At 31.6% G+C, this 17,546-nt stretch overlaps 2 protein-coding genes across 2 annotated transcripts; both read left to right on the top strand.

The window, feature by feature from the left end:
• The first annotated feature begins 475 nt into the window (after window positions 1–475).
• On the top strand, window positions 476–1,552 carry LOC120085879 (arabinogalactan protein 41-like). The gene is made up of 2 exons (XM_039042132.2): window positions 476–741; window positions 1,252–1,552. The coding sequence occupies exons 1-2, from the start codon at window positions 615–617 to the stop codon at window positions 1,323–1,325; spliced, it is 201 nt and encodes a 66-aa protein (XP_038898060.1). The 5' UTR covers window positions 476–614; the 3' UTR covers window positions 1,326–1,552.
• A 522-nt stretch (window positions 1,553–2,074) lies between these two features.
• Window positions 2,075–13,430, top strand: LOC120076765 (cation/H(+) antiporter 4-like). The gene is made up of 5 exons (XM_039030670.2): window positions 2,075–2,104; window positions 3,794–4,105; window positions 5,661–5,804; window positions 9,273–10,274; window positions 10,905–13,430. Exons 1-5 carry the CDS (start codon window positions 2,075–2,077, stop codon window positions 12,045–12,047), a joined length of 2,631 nt encoding a protein of 876 aa, XP_038886598.2. The 3' UTR covers window positions 12,048–13,430.
• The last annotated feature ends 4,116 nt before the right edge of the window (window positions 13,431–17,546 follow it).

Here is a 17,546-nt window from a genome sequence, read left to right as displayed (position 1 = left end):
AATGGAGTTTAGGTTTAGCCCAAGTTTGTAAGCTCAATCTTTTCTGTAGTTGTGGAATAAACAAATGTATAGTTTGGTTAAGAAAGTCAAATAACATTCTCTTGTCAGTTTTGAACCTTAGAATTCCAAATTGTAGCAGACAAATAGAAGGAAGAATGGACCATGTTTGTTTAAATACAATGATAGGCAGCCACAAGATTGCTGTAAAGGGCTCCAGCAGAAAAAAGAACCAAAAATAGGGAAACACTGGAGAAACGTTGCCAGCAAAGGGTTGGCTTCCCAGATAAGCAGAGACTAAGAAATAAGCTAAGAATCAACTTACAGTCTGTCTTTTGGTAAAGTTAAGTACATCGAAGATCCAGCAGAGCAAAAGCATAAAAAAGAAGGAATCTGTAGAGAGAGAGAGAGAGAGAAGAATCACATGGGTTTGCTTGGATTCCCAAAGCTTGCGGTTGAAACACAAACAGTATTAAACCTCAATCCCTCCATTTCCATCTTTCTCATTCACGACCTTCAAATTTCTTCTTCTTGTTCCTCTGTCTTTCTCTAGGTTCCTCTGAGGGAGAAGTGGCAATTGGATTGAATAAACGCCAAGGACAGAGAGAGAGACAGAGATGGCTGTTTTGAAGGCTTGTTTTGGAATCTATGCTGCTGTGATTATTGCTGTCTTTTATGTTGTAACTTTGCCTGTATCTGCAGCTGAATTTTCCTCTTCTCCAGCTCCAGCTCCCACTAGTGATGGTTAGTTCTTTTTTCTTCCTGGTTTTCTCTTTGTTCTGTTTGTTTCTTGAGAAATTTTCTGGGCTTACAGTAAAATAAAAATTGGCTTTGAAATTCAATTGGGTGGGGAATTTGGCTCCTTATTTGAATAGAAACAAAAGGCTGCCATTTTTAGACATTTTTCTGATAGTTTTTTGAGAAATTTGCTGGGGGAACGACAGGGAATATGAGAATGGCTTTGAAATCAACTCGCATCTTCAAATACAAAGTTGAATCTCCTTAAATTGAAAATGGGTTTCTGGTATTTGAAAAGAAGAGTTGATTATTTGAAAAAAAGAGTTGATTTCAAAAGGATAAAAATCTTTCGAAAGTTGACTCCTTGTTTGAATAGAAAACAATATCTACTCTTTTTTCTTCCTTAAGAAGAAGAAGAAGAAACTACCATTTTAGGACATTTTCTTAAAGAAACTTTGCTTAGCTATTAATGGTGCAGAGCTCCAAAAATAACATTTGGGATTTCATATGTTGCAGGAACCACAATAGACCAAGGAATAGCATATGTTCTAATGCTGGTGGCTTTAGTGCTTACTTATATCATCCATTGATGCAACTTTTGAAAGCACCAAAAAACAGGAGAAGAATTAACAGCATTCATTCCAATTAAAATTGCATTATTTTCAAGTGTATGAGATTAAATGAAGATGGTGTGGCTGTTTCATTCAAATGGGTTATTCTATTGCCATTTTTTCTTCTTTTTCTGAAGATTGGGAGAGATTTCATTTGTAGAAAGCCTATTGCACTTGTATTATAAATATAATTTATATATTTATCATTCTTTTTCTTGAATGATCATTATATTCCTTTGTGTATTGCTATTGTCCAAAAATACCCCCACCAAAAGCAAAATTTGCCCCTCCATTTATTTTTCTATAAAACTATATATAAACATATTTGACAATATGAGAGCAGCACTTTAAACATTTATGAGGAGATAATAAAAAATCCAAAGGAACTTTAGATTTCTTAAAAGGAGAAATTCTAAAAGAAACAAAAAGGGTCACCTAATACATCTTTTGTTTAATTATATATAAAAAAAAAAAAAAGCAAAGAAGAAGAAAAAGTAGAAACTAGATAGAAGCCATACATATCCTTATTTATTTATAAACAGCTAGTTTAAAAAGCTTTAGATTTATTAAATATAAATGTATGTAACCGCATGAGAATAGTAAATCTATACTTGTATGCTTAAACATAAACTTACTTGGAATCAAAATGAAGTTAGGGAGTGATTGTCACATGCAAATTAGAAGATGCATGAATAAGAAGGTAAGCTTCTAGCAAAGTCATTTTAACCATGGACTCATCAATGATGATATGCTTCAAGGTAATAAACAAAATGTTTTGTGCACGTATATAATTATTATGGTTTCAAATAGCAACTTGAGATCATAGATTAAAGTGAGCTCAACTCAGCGATAATTGACATGACTTACTTCCTTAGGTTCGATACTCCATCCCCATAGTTGTTGTACTAAAAAAAAAAGACAATAAATTTATACATCTTCATGTGAAGAAACAAACTTCCAAACAAGGGAATAAAGAACACAAATGACCCATTTTAATCATTTTTGAGTTGGTGCGTTGTCTCCATCTCTTAAATTTAGACATATCATTTAGATCTCAAACTCAAAAAGTAAAAAGTTAAATAAATAAATAAATAAGTCCTCTTTATAGGCTCATTATTTATCCCCCCAGATAAAAGGTTTAAAGCAACACAATAAAAAATAGCGTTATTACAGGTGAAATGTGTATCCTTTTCTTAACCATTTGTTGTGTAAAAGAAGGCATCGTTTAAGTTACAAATGGTGCCCCATATAGAAAAGTTTGTACTGTTCCAAGCCTAACATTTAGAATCCTGAGCCCTAGGCATTACAAAGGGCATTAGATTGGTAGAACCTCTCTTAGAATGTGGTTTGGGGACGAATTAGACAGAAGTTGCTCGAGTAGAGGTTGATATATGAATGATCCAAAACTATATTTGAAGGAGAAAAGTCATGAGGATATACCAAAATGCTTAATTAAGAGTTACTACTTACAAATAAAGCTTTTGGCTCAATCACAAAAATTTTGAAATGGTAGACATAGTGATAGAAGTACAATAAAGAGAAAAAAAATGTTAGTAAGCATTAGATTTTCATGGAAGCCAATTCCAAGACATTTTGCAAATCATAAAGATAACTATATTTAAATGAATAAATAAATATTCGGTAATGCCAAATGCTAAAAAAAGATGGAAAAATGAAAAAGAAAAAATATAATGTGGTATTAAAGTAAGAATACTTATTTTATGATTATGCGCATCAATCTTTTCGTATCGTTTTAATTTAGCTTGCGAAAATGAGCATAACTCATCATTGACGTAATATTTATACTATCAATCTCGAAGTCAGAAGTTCGATTCTCCCATCCCACATGTTGTAAAAAAATTATTTAATCAAAGCATTGTTTAAATGTCAAAATGAACGTATCTCAACAAACGTAAAAATTGAATTATCAATTTTGAAGTTAAAAGTTTGATTTTCCTACGAATGGCAAAAATTCCTGTGGGGATGAGGGTTAAACTGGGAAACTTTTTAGGGTCCTCGATTGGGAACGGGAAGGGTATCCCCGCCCTGATCCCTTCCCCGATTAATTTTTTATCATCATCATCATCATTATTATATATAAATTATTTTATCCATAAATAATTGTTTTTTGAGATTTCTACATAAAAGACCTAAAGAATAGGTACATATTACATTAATGTCTTGAACATTTTTTTCTATACAAAAACGACCTATTGACACCCATTTTCATTAATATTAGTGATTATTTACAATTTAGCCCTCACCTACGTTATATTTATTTCTCTTTCTTCCATGCATACTCTATCTCCTCCATGCATATATTCACTCTCCCCAATAATATATTTCATATATTCTCTCCCCCATAATTCACACCCATTTCTTCCTCCTCCCTCTCTTTTCTCTTTCCCACTCCCTCTCTTTTCTCCTTCCGATGGTGTGAGTTGCAGGCAGTAGTCGACGGCGTGGGGAGAGAGAATCTCCGACGCAGGCACAAGCAGTTCTATGGGCGAGCTCTAGCAGACGACAGCGTGGTTGCAGACGGACAACATGAGATCGCATGGTGCGAGGCAAAGCTTTTGACACCAGGCGCGAGCAAATTCGATGTGGACTTGGGCAGATCCAGTCGACGACGGCACGGGCTTGAGCAAACGGATGATGTGAGACGATGTGGCGAAGCTTCCGGCATCGGGCTGAGCAGATCCGCACGCGGACTCGGGCAAATCCAGTCGACGGAGCTAGACAAGAAGATTCGGTCGATGGTGAGGGTTTAATATAAACGATGATGATATATATATTATGATATATATAATCATTTATTTTATATAAACGATGATGATTTTTTGTATTTAGATTTCTTGTTTTGTGATATATACACGTATATATATGTTCTATGTTGAAGATCAAGTCCATATGTGATTTATATACTATGTTAAATATTTTTTTTGTTGATTTTTGACTATATTGAATTTATGATATATGATATATACACACTTTCATATATGTTCTAAAATTTACGTTCTAAGGTATATTTAAAAATAACCATGAATATTTTAGTAGATATCATATGTTCTAAGGTATATTTAAAAATAACCATGAATATTTGAGTAGATATCAAATATATTTATCAATATATTTCATATATATTTTTAGAATGTTTCCAAATAAATAACGGAATATATTACATATACAAGTGAACAAACAATGTAACATTTCACATAATAAAAAAAATCAACATGAAAAATAAAATGAAAAATAAAATCATATTGAATGTCATTTTCTCTCTCTAAATGAAAATGAAAAAACATATATCAAATGCATTTATCTCTACAATCGAAAAACTGAAAAAATGATAATAAATGCATTTTCTCTCTCTATAATAAACGTATTATATGGTGATTTATGTCAAACATTAAACTTATATACTGTGACATATTTCATATATTGGTTAAAATATTTTCAAATACCTAACAAAATGTTCTGAGGTATATTTTAAATAACCATGAATCGACAAAAAAAAAAAAAAGTGAAACCAACAAAAATAGAAAAATTTTCATTAAATGCACTCTAATTAAATTAAATAAAGGAAAAAATCTCAACAAATAAATGCATTTTTTCAATATGAAAAAAAAATCATATTAAATAAATCTTCTCTCTCCATAATAAATATAGTTTCTTTCTCTATCATTAAGAAATTTTTGAAAATAAGAAAATATATATAAAAATCGGGAATAAAAATAATAAAAAATGGTAAATTTATCTAAAAATAGTACTAAAAGTCTTTTTTGAAAAATTCGAATTTAAAGATATTTTTGAAATATAGAGGGTCTAAAGAGGGTTTTTTTTTTTAATGTAAAAATCCCTTGTTTTATTTAATTAAGAAATTAGAGTAAAATGGAAGCCCAACCAACCATTCAAGTCCAAAATCCCAAACCTAAACCTAATCTAATGATATTTCTTCAATCTCAAATTCTCCTCATCTCTTTCACACCCAAGTGCAACTCCCATGGCCCACTCATTCTCCTCATCCCTTTCACTCGTTTATTTTTCTTACTCCATTCAACGGCCACCCGCCACCCACCCACGAGCTGCCGTTGCTACCGCTACTGTCAAGCACGGGTTCCACCGCCGTCATTAGTGTTTCTTCTCAAATCTCCATTGTTTTTTTCCTTCTTCATATCTATTTGCAGTCATTTTTCACTTCATTTTGTTTTGAACTTTTGAGAACTAATTTTTGCACTTATACATATGGTCCACTTTTTCCTTTTTTTGTCAAACTCAAAACTCTTCATGTTATGTTTTGCATAAAGTTTATAGAGAGAAAAAGGGGATATAGAGGGAGAAAGGGAGGCATTGGAGTCACTGATAAAAATAGAGGAAGGGGGAATCAGAGATGACTTCCTACAAGGACCTGTTTCCCTAATGGGGAATCCCCATCCTTGCGTAGGGGACAGGGATGGGGTAAATAGCCCCACGGAGACGAGGATGAGAAATTCCTCTCTGCCTCAATCCTCTTGCTAACCCTAGATTCTCCCACCTCACATATTATCAAAAGAGAATAAAAAATTTAAATTGTTAAGAGATATGTCCTCAATTGCCATAAACTTGTTCTTAGTCAAATTTAAATAGTTTTAGATCCAATTGAATAATGATTTGATTTTTAATTTTTTGCTTTTTAAATACGTACTTGTTTGCTCACACCTTTTTTTAACTATGGTTTCCACATCTCTTAAATAAAAATTTACTTAGGCAAATTTAAAAATAAAAACAAAATATTAAGGTCCATTTAGTGACAATTTGATTTTTTGTTTTTGTTTTTTTTTTTTTTTTTTTAAATTATACTTGTTTTCTCCTAATTTCTTACTCATAGTTTTCATATTACTAGCAAATATTTGAATTCTTAACCAATTTTTTTTTAAAACAAGTTTTTAAATGAGTTATTTTCAAATATAAGAAAATTAACCAAAATATTTACAAATATAGTAAAATTTCGCTGTATATCTGCAATAGACTATTATATGTGTTTATTTGACAATAGACATATATAGTAGTTTATCGCGGTCTAGATAAAGTGTGATATTTTATTATTATTTATAAATATTTTCAGTAGTTTTGTTATTTAAAATAATCTCCCTTTTTAAAAATTGCTTTTTTAGTTTAAAAAAATTTACTTCGATTTTGAAAACATAGAAACCAATGAATGGGAGTGGTATTTACATACTTAATTTTCAAAAACAAAAAACTCAAAATGAAATAGTTATCAAATGAGGATAAAAAAACTATTCCTTTTATTTTTCTAAACTTAGTTTAAATTTTAAAAACATTTGTAAAAATTTGATATTAAAAAAAGAAAAAGATAAATTACTTGGTCTCTAGTAACATTATAAGTTTAATGTTTTTTTTTTTTAAAAAAAACATACTCAATTATATCCCACACTGCATCCATCTTTGTTCAACCCACATAGTTATCCAACCACTTTGTTTGTCACGTGATAAATTTTTATATTTTAATTTCTTTTTTCAAATATGATTAGAGAGAGTTGCACAAAAATAAGTGTAATGAACTCAAATATTGCACAGAATTGTTATAACTTAAAACAGATTTGTGCAATTTTTGGTTTATAACAAACCCCCCTCGTTCCTTCATCGCTGAGCCCATCCGAAACAAAAATAAAAATGAAAAAATAATTAAAAAGAAAAAACTAGTACAAATTTGGAATCCATAGAAGAATTTCATGAATAACAAACAATCAAACTAAGGGAAAAAGACAACAATATAATCTTCATGTTTGAGTTGTATTTAATGGCCGTTAAATCCGTTAAATTTAATTTAGACATATAACCAAAACCTGAAAGAAAACATTAATTTCAGCTACAACATATACATATATTTACACAATCATCACAAGTCTTCTTGGATAATCATTTCATCATTAAATTTTGTCAAATTAACCATATATTTCCAGAGAGAGGTTTTTGAAGTTACAAAAAAACAAACTCATAATGTAATAGTATGACACAAAGGTTTTATTTCCCCACTTTGTTGTTGTTTTGGTAAAATGAAACAACTAAACAACTGCCCACATAGAAAAGCACACATTTTTTTTTTTTAAAAAAACACAACAACTATTTTTGTGTCCTAATTAATTGATAATTCCTTAATCTTTCCTTATAAGCTTTCTCTTTTGGTGTAGGCTGTGTGTGTTTGGTCTTGTTCTTGAGATGAATCGAAACTCAATGACGACAATGAATTCAACAACGACAACGTTAAATCATACGACAGAAATTTGTTTACATGTTCCATTTCTTATAAACTCAAAAGGTTTATGGGAAAATTACAATTATCCTGAATTTTGGCTCCATAATTCTTTGCCCCGCTTGGAGTTACAATTAGTTTTGTTCTGTTTATCAATGGCAATTCTTCGTTTTCTTCTCAAGGGTTTTGGGGTATCCAAGATTTCCACTCAAATTATTGTAAGTACTCATTTCTTAATTATTAATTTATATTTTGTTTGGAATATATTTTTAAATGTTTAATTTAAAAAAAAGTGATTTTGGAATAAATTGAATGTTTGATAACCACTCAAAATCGTTTTTCAAATATATTTTAATTAATTTTTACCAAAAATGTTTAATTAAAAATGAGTTTTTTTAAAATCATTTTTTTCTCACGTCAATCCAAACGAGCATTTAATTTAATTTAATTTCTTTGCCTTTTCTTATTTTATATATTCATTTTTTCAGAAATTAAAGGGGTCTTTAAATTTTGTTTTTTTTTTTTTTTTTCTTTTTTTTTTAGTTTTGATTGTTTTGTTCAAGTCAATGAAGTATATATTTAATACATGAATGCGCTTTTTTTTTTTTCCTAAACTTCAATAGTTTTGGAGTTTAAGGTTTGAAGCCATTAATATTTGAAGAATGATAATTGAAGTCCTATCTATTAAGCTATAGTTATTGACAAATAAGAACTTCACATAATTAAACTTAAAGTTTGCATATAATTTGTCTATGGTTAAATCAATTATAAATTTGGTCCAATCGTGACTTATTTAACCCTTTTACTTAAAAAAAAATCTCAATAATATGAAAACTTAAGTTTCTTTAGTCTCAATTGTAATAATTATTTCAAAGAAAAGAAATTATAATGATTAATTTCTTGAACTTTTTCTAAAATCTTGTGTCTAAATACTTTTCTTAATTTATAAAAAAAATGTGTCTAATAGGTTTCTATCGTTAAATTATTTTTTTTAGTACACCACAAAATGATTGAATCTATCATTAAAAAGAATTATAGACAGTAAACAAGCACAACACAACTGGGAACAAACTTATTTCTAACAACATTTATCACCCAAAATTTGAACACCATAACCATGGAGCAAAATCCCAAAATTTGACATACTTGATCATATAGTTTCAATGGCATACATATAAACTATGCAAAATTCCGACTAGCCATATTGTTGTGGCCTCTTGAAAATAATTTCTCCACTGAGATTACAATAATTGTTATAATTTGTTTCCTCAACTGAACAAAATGGATCATATTCTATTGGAATGCTTTGAATTTGTTATTTGGACTTTCGAATGACCTAAGTTTGACCTTAGGACTTAGAAGTGCATCGTACATAAATTCTCTAATCCTAGAGGTGTCTCTATAATTTAAAATATGATATTTTTCTCTATTAATAAAATTGTTCCTCCTCCTTCCATGCACATAGCTAACTATTAGAATTAGTTTTTGTATATTCTCATTAGTTAGCGATTTTTTTATGTACCATTATTTTTTCCTTTAATCAATAAATTATTGAACACATAAATCTTTTATCGATTTCACTATTGTTTATGTTCTCCCTTTTTCTTGTTTGTCGATTTCATATTCTATTACATAATATATGCGCTAATATAGTGAAACAATGAAAAATGCAGGCTGGGTTGATATTTGGTTGTTCATGGAAGCAATGGGATGAAGAAAGATACAAACTTTTCACACTAGATAGCCAAGCCACACTTTCAGTGTTAACATATTTTGGGTACATGCTATATCTATTCGTATTAGCATTAAAAATGGACGTGAGAATGATAGGAAGAACCAAAAGAAAATCCCTTCTAATTGCTCTCCCAACTCTGTTTGGGCCATTGATTTTGGGGGGTTTTGTAGCTACTCTTTTACTCAAAGACTTAGATTTAACAGAGCAGCCCAAAGTAGCTTTAATGATCAGTTTACACAGCATGGTCTCACTGCCCGTCATTGAAAATGTTCTAAGTGAATTGAAAATTCTGAATTCAGAGATTGGTCATTTGGGGCTTTCAGCAGCATTAATTGGTGACATCTTAAGCCAGTTGGGTATCATAATTAGTAACATTATAAGAGTTTATCAAGTTAGTCCTAAAAGGGGATTTATCTCTTTAGTTGGATTCTCTATTGAGGCCTTTTTGGTTTGTTTTGTGTTTAAACCAGCAGTTGTTTGGATAATCAAAAGAACCCCAAAAGGGAAGCCAGTGAGTAGTACAGATATTCAGGCTGTTATTTGTTTAGTTTTGTTGAGTTCTGTTGTGTCTGTTTTATTAGCTCAACCAGCAATTTCTGGTCCTTATTTATTGGGTTTAATCATTCCTAATGGCTCTCCATTGATCATCTCTATGGTTGATAAGCTCGATTTCTTCCTTACCGAGTTGTTTATTCCAATTTTTATCGCTATGTCGGCTTTACAAGCAGATTTGTCGAAGATTTTCATCGCGTTTGGGTCGAGTTTCACACAATTCAATATAGTTGTTGGGTTTGTAACATTTTCAGTCAAGGTGATCTCTAGCTTTGTTGGTTCATTGTATTGCAACTTGCCTGTTCAAGACTCTTTGGCATTGGCTTTCTTGATGAGCAATAAAGGCATCGTGGAATTGGTCTTCATCACAATACTCAGAGGATATAATGTATGTATAATTGAACTCTCACTTCTTTTATGTATATATTCAACTCTCATTTCTTCCCATTATTGATACCTATTAAATCACCAATTCATCTAAAAACTTAAGTTAGTGGGTAAAAACAAATTTAATATCATATTAAATTGTAGAGGTTTGAACACAAAACCTCTCTGAACCACCTACTCCGATACCATGTTAAATCATCTATTAACCCAAAAGTTTAAGTTAATGGATGAAGGTAAATTTAATATTATATTAGTTACCTTCACTTTTTAACTAGGCATTGTGATACAGAGCAGATGGGTTCAAGAGGTGGTTAATATCAAATTTAACAAACGCCTCAAATTTAAGGAAATTTGCTTTCACCTATCAATTCTATTAGCATAAGTTTTTGAGTCAATCGATAATTTATTATGATATCAAAACAACTGGTTCAAGAGGTTATGTGTTAAAATCTCTGCAATGTTATTTCCTTCTCAATTAATATTGATTTCCACTTGGTGGATTTTCTTCATATTTCAAGCTCACAAGTGAGAGGACATTAGCTTAAGTTTTTGGATCTATCGGTGATTTACGATAAGATTGAACTCTCATTTCTTCTCATCATCGATATCTTTTTTCCCCCCCTTTTTGCAGATTATATCTGATGGGCTTCTGATATGGCTGACAGTAATGATACTAATCGTTGCAACTCTTTCTCCATTTCCAGTGAAATACCTATACGACCCTTCAATAAAATATGGTGCATCTCAAAACAGGAACATCATGAACTTACCTAAAAACTCAGAGCTTAGAATTCTAGTTTGTGTTCATCAAAACAAAGACGCTCATGGCTTGATTCATTTACTCAATCTCTCATGTCCCACAAAGCAGCATCCACTAGCCATTTATGTTCTCCATCTAGTTGAACTAGTTGGTAGAATCACACCCATTTTCATTTCTCACAAACAAGAAAGCTACAACTATCCCTTAAGTTATCAACAAGAATCCTTGTCTGGAGACATAGTCCACTGTTTTGACAACTTTGAGAGAGAAAAAAATGGGACAGTTAATGTTGAATGTTTCACCACAATCACACGTCAAAAGTTCATGTTAAGTGAGATTTGCAAATTGGGGCTTGAAAAAACCACATCTCTCATAATATTACCATTTCACCAAACATGGACAGCTGATGGCCATATAGACCAAGATGACCAAACAATAAGGACTTTGAATTGGGGTGTAATTGAAAAAGGACCTTGTTCAGTGGGGATATTTGCAAATAGAGGAAATTTGGGGAGTACGATGAGTAATTGTGACAGTTATGCGGTTTGTGTTATATTTTTAGGAGGAAATGATGACAGAGAAGCAATTTCATATGCAAAGCGTTTGGCAAAGGATTCAAGAGTGGAGCTTACAGTGTTGAGATTATTTGTGAGTTCAACAATGGAAGATCAAGATGGGTCATGTAATGAACATAACTGGGAAAAAATGCTTGATTCTGAAGCTTTAAGGGACTTTAAAATGAACTGTTTTGGAGATGGGAGAGTGAAATATATAGAAGGAGTTAGTGAAGATGGAACTCATACAGCAATGAGAGTTAGAAAAATGGTGAATGAATTTGATCTTATGATTGTAGGAAGAAGAAAAGGACTAGAACAATCATCACCTCAAACTTGGGGTCTTAGTGAATGGAATGATTTTCCAGAGCTTGGAATTCTTGGGGATTTGATTGTATCACTTGATATTAACATTAGAGCTTCTGTATTGGTAATACAACAAACAGCTGCTCATGTATAGTTTATTCAATATACTGCTTTTAGGACTTCCAAATTCATGCTAAATTCTTCTCATATTTCATTGTCATAGATAAAATAAATGATACGAACGGAAATATTAATCTTCTGTATGGTTGTAAATAATATCACGCATCCTTTCTAATATTTGACATCTTTTATTTTGATGAATTATTTTAGGAACAAGGGAACAAATTTCAGATTTGAAGAGTAAAAGATAAAACTTTTTAAATTGTAAAAGCATGATTAAAACCTATCCTCGATGCTTATATAAACTCTATAGGATAAACTTCATCTTCTCTTATTTCTTTAATTTGCACATTTATCGAGAAAGTTTGAACTTTGTATCCCAAACACTAATTTTTCAACTCTAACACCAGACTTTATAATTCAACTCAGTGTCACAAACATTCCTGGTGTTATTTGTCAACTATGATGTCTCTTTCCATTGCTCTTAGCACATAAATGACAAGTTTTTATGTAACTCCCTCTTAGGTATGTTTCTCGCATACGCACTCATCACCACTTTGTAAGATAAGAAGCCAGTATGATAGCTAATTTTTGAAGCAGATAGAATAGAAGAACAAAATGAAAAGAGAGAAGAGAGAGGGGTTATCTTGTATTCAACATACATGGATTCTTCAACCTCTTCCCTAGCTATTTTCAGAGTGGATGTAGGCAAGAAAGGCCGAACCTTGCTGTTGATTCGGTTCTTCTCACCTTGACTATCATATTCTTCTTCTCCATTTCATATGTGTAAGCTGTTCTTGAACGATCCCCTAAAGCTTTCTTTGAAATCGTTTTCACTCTCTCGGAAAATGCATGCAAGAAGAGGAAAGTAAAGTAAGGGAGAGAAAGCGATACTTCATGCATGATTCAGATAGACCACCATGTGGTAAAAGCCTCTGAAATACAACACTCATCACCACTTTGTAATATCAAGTGGTATCAGAGCCTGTAAAGGAGATTCAAGAAAAGAGCCTGCGAAGAAGATTGCAATCAACATTTGAAGAAAGGAATGGCCTCAATGAAATATGAAATTGAGAAATTCAGTGGCGTAGGAACTTCACTCTTTGCTCTAAAAAGATCAGAACTATTCTTACTGCTCAGAAGGCACTGAAGGCATTAGAGGATCCGAAGTCCTTACCTGACTCAATTACTACTGAGGAGAAGCAATTCATGGACGAAACAACCACTACAACACTGGTTCTTAACATCTAAGATAATGTTTTCAGACAGGTAATCGATGAACCCTCAGCCTTCGATATATGGCAGAAGCTACTATCTCTGTATGACAAAAAGGATTTACCAAATAAGCTTTACATTAGAGAGAGATTATTTTCATTTAAGATGAACCCGTGAGACCACTAGAAGAAAATTTAGATGACTTCAAGAAACTTACAAATAGCTTTAATCAGTCTAGAGAATAATACAAATAGCTTTAATCAGTCTAGAGAATAATTAGGAACTGAAAGGAAGCTGCCATATTGATCAATTCGATCCATGACTCCTACAAAGAAGTAAAATTTGGAATGAAGTATGGTAGGGAGAATGTTATAGTAGATACGGTAATAAACATACTTAGTGAAAGGTTCAGGTCCCACAACGAAAATGATGTGAACGCCTTGTATCCCACAAATTGATTTTTTACATAAACAAAAACAAAAAACTAAAACAGAATATACGTAAAACAAACATGTAAATAACATGCTATAGGAAAAGCATAAAACCATTCTTACCTTTGTAGATTTTCAAAGCTTCTAAATGATCCTCTCGATGTTCCAATGAACGACTCCTCCAACGATCTTGAATACGAACGTTTCCTCGAACAATCTTGAACACGATCACGAGAGTACCTTGTTATTCTCAAAGATTTCAATAGAAGGATAGGTGATATCCAACTATTGAAAGAGGGCGAGGAGGAAAACTTTTTGGGAGAGTAGAGAGAATTTCTTTTGTGGCTTAGGACAATTGCACAATGAATGCTTTCAATTCTATCGTGTTCTATTTGTATTCTTTTTGTGTTCCCAAAAGGGCCATTAGGAAGATTTTATATAGAGAAGGGCCAACTTTTTATCCTAATCTTTTTCTAATTTTTCCTTGTGCACAATTAATTAAATAATATTTATTTAATTAATTAGCACAATTAATTAAATAACACCTATTTAATCAATTAACACATTAATTAAATAACTATCTATTTATTAAATCTAATTTAACGTATAAATATAAATATATATATATATATATATTTAATTATCATAAACATCATATGTATATGTGTAACACCTCTTAATTAATTAATTAATTATTTGTGAATCTAATTCAATTGAATTAATTATTGGAATCTCATTCAAATGTTTCTTTCCAACTTAATTTGAATAGATAACATCCATAATCAATTACATATTAATCATATTAATATACAATTTCCTCAAATTGATTTGAACAATTCAAATCATCTCTCTTCAATATCCTTTAGTGAGCTAGCAAGGGGACATGATGGACTTGTAGATCAAAAGCTTCCAACGATATGAGATTAATGGGCTAAACTCTACTAAAGACCCACAACTGCATTCTTCTCGCTACAGCTATATTTCTGTGTCCAAGGATATAGACCAATAACAGTAAGTTAGTCCTTCACGAGTATTCGTAACTCCAATTGGGTTAAATTACCGTTTTACCCTTGAGTTACCTCTGACTCCTTAAGTACCATTGCTTCTTTAATTAACAACCTATTTATGGTCCAACCAATAAACAGAAACCCCTCTCGGGCTAATGAGAGGGTAGGACCCTTTGTTCAAGTTCCAGAGACACCACTTAAGTGGACACTCATCTACTTACCCTGAAGGCGGGAAGGTGTGAATTTCATCTTGTATTATTATGTTCCCAGCTTCCCACTCGGTATTATCCCTAAAATGGTAGACATATTGAGTCGGAGAATTGACCACTCTCATCCATACAATTATAGGACAATCCCTCATGAATAGGAGTTCATAATATACTCAAGATTAAGACTAAGTAGCCTAGGTCATCCTATTGAAATAGGAACATAATTAGTTAACGGTGTTATATCTAATGGTTACTATTTTGTGGTTTGGTTTTATGCAAACTCATTACAGAGAATATCCCTACTCGCGTATCACCTACACAAGCGCATTGGATCATTGTGTTTGTATTAAATACAAAGTGGACCGTATCCATGATGTCACTAGGATAAGGTACCCAACCTTATCCCTATATTATAGATCCTTTAGACTGTATTTTGAACATTGATCTCTGTATGTCTCCACAAACATTTTAAGACTCATAAGGCAACCTTGGATATTATTTTATTGAATTTAGGATTATTAAGATAAAATAGAAAATAACACGATAACATTTATTTACTATCTATGAGTTTTAGGGCATACAACCCAATACTTAGGTGCAAAGAATTAGAGCTGAAAAATGAGCAAAAAGGTTATGGAAATGGAGAATCACTCTATTCTAAGACAAGAACGCATCTAAAAGAAATAAATTTTTAGAGGACAAAGAAAAACAGGGAAAGAAATGTTCTAAAATGCTTCATTTGCCATAAGGAAAGGCATTTCAATAAAAATTGTCCAAAAAAGGGGAAGCCTTATAACATAGACCAAAGAAGATATAGAGATTAGAACAAAGAACGTAGCAAGACAAAAGAGAAGTGATCCATACAGGTGTTAGACATGTTCCTAAGTTAAGAAGGAATTTGATTTCTCTAAGGATGCTAGCTGATCAGGGGTGTGTGTTCGTTGGAAATGAAAGCAATGTTTAATCAATAAATAAGGAAGAACCATTATGACAGGTGATAGAGCAAATGGCTTATACTTCTTAGAAAATATTGTGTTGGGGTTGATACCCTAAATCTCGTAAGGTTCTGTAGTTTGTAATCTATTGTATAAATATTTTATTTATTTAATAAAATATGAGATGTTTTATTAACATTTAGTAGCATTAAACCCACAAACCAATAAATTAACATCCAAGATTATGTTCTGTAGCTTAAACATGTATGTAGAGACATACAGATGTATCATGTTTAAGTGATAACCTAAATGGTCTGTAGTAAATGGATAAGGCTAGATACCTTATCCTGGTGACATTACGAGTACGACCCACTTTGTAGATGTTACAACTGTTATAGTGCTACAAATAATCTGATCCTGATTATTCATGTGGAGACATGTGAGTGGAGGTATTCTATACAAAGGAGTTTGTATAAGACCGAACCACAAAATGATTAGTCTCATTATATAGTGTCATTCATAATATGGACTTACATTTCACTAGAATGATCATAGGTGACATGACCTAAATCCTGAGTGAGTTGTGAACTCCTACCTATGAAGGCGATCCTTTGATTTGTATGGGTGAGAGTGTCCAGATTGCCGACTCAATAAGCCTACTATTTTGGAGATTCGTCTAATTGGGGAGCTAGGAACACAGCTACATAAGATAAAATTCACTTTTTCCCCAACGTCGGGGAAAGTAGATACATTGCTACCTTAAGAACTGATTTCGAGGCTTGAACAATGTGGCACTACATCCTCTCTTGGCTCGAGAGGGGTTTAGTCATAATTAGACTATGATTTATTATTCATTAGAAGGATCAGTGGTACTTAAGAAGTTACATGTAACTACAAGGGCAAAATGGTAATTTTGGCCTAACTGTACTTACGAGCAATTTGTGAAGGGTCATCACATTGTTGACTGGTTATATACAATGAACACAGAAATATATCTTTAGTGTGAAGAGTGCAGCTGTCAGTCTTTAGCGGATTGCCCAACAGTTAATGGATGTTTAATATAATTAAATGAGTTTAATTAATTATTCAAGTACCATTGGAGCTTCAAGTTATAGGTCTATGAAGTACCCTCTGTAACTCAATAGGGATTAAATGAGAATCAATTTTAGATTAATTTGAATTGTTCAAATTAATTGAGGGAATTAATTATATGTGATATAATTAATTCAATTTAATTATATATGATATAATTACTATAATGTATTTGATACATTACAATATAAAGTTTATTTGAGAGGAAATAAATATATGAATATGATTTGAATATTAATTATGTGAATTGGATTCATAAAATTAAATTTAATATAAATGAGATTTATATTAAATATCGTTGTTGAGAGAATTAAAACTATAGGTTATATTGTATGTGATACAATATTAAACCATAGGTTATATAGATTCCTTACAGATTGAGAGGTTAAAATTGAAAATCAAATTAACAAAAGAATAAAATGTTTGAGAACTAATAATGGACTTGAATTCCTTTCAAGTTCCTTTAATTCTTTTTGTGATGTGTAAGGAACAATCAGACATAGGACAATCACCTACACTCCACAACAAAATGGAGTAGTTGAGAGGATGAACAGAACCCTAATGGAGAGATTCAGATGTATGCTATTTGAGGCAAGACTAAAGGAAATAGTCTGGGCAGAGGCTCTTGCTACAACAACCAACAC

The sequence above is a fragment of the Benincasa hispida genome, chromosome 1, assembly GCF_027475165.1.
Source record: "Benincasa hispida cultivar pf3 chromosome 1, pf3_genome.v1.1, whole genome shotgun sequence".
Taxonomy (NCBI): Eukaryota; Viridiplantae; Streptophyta; class Magnoliopsida; order Cucurbitales; family Cucurbitaceae; genus Benincasa; species Benincasa hispida.
The sequence above is the reverse complement of the archived record's forward strand: the minus strand, read 5'-3'. Positions and strand labels throughout refer to the sequence as shown.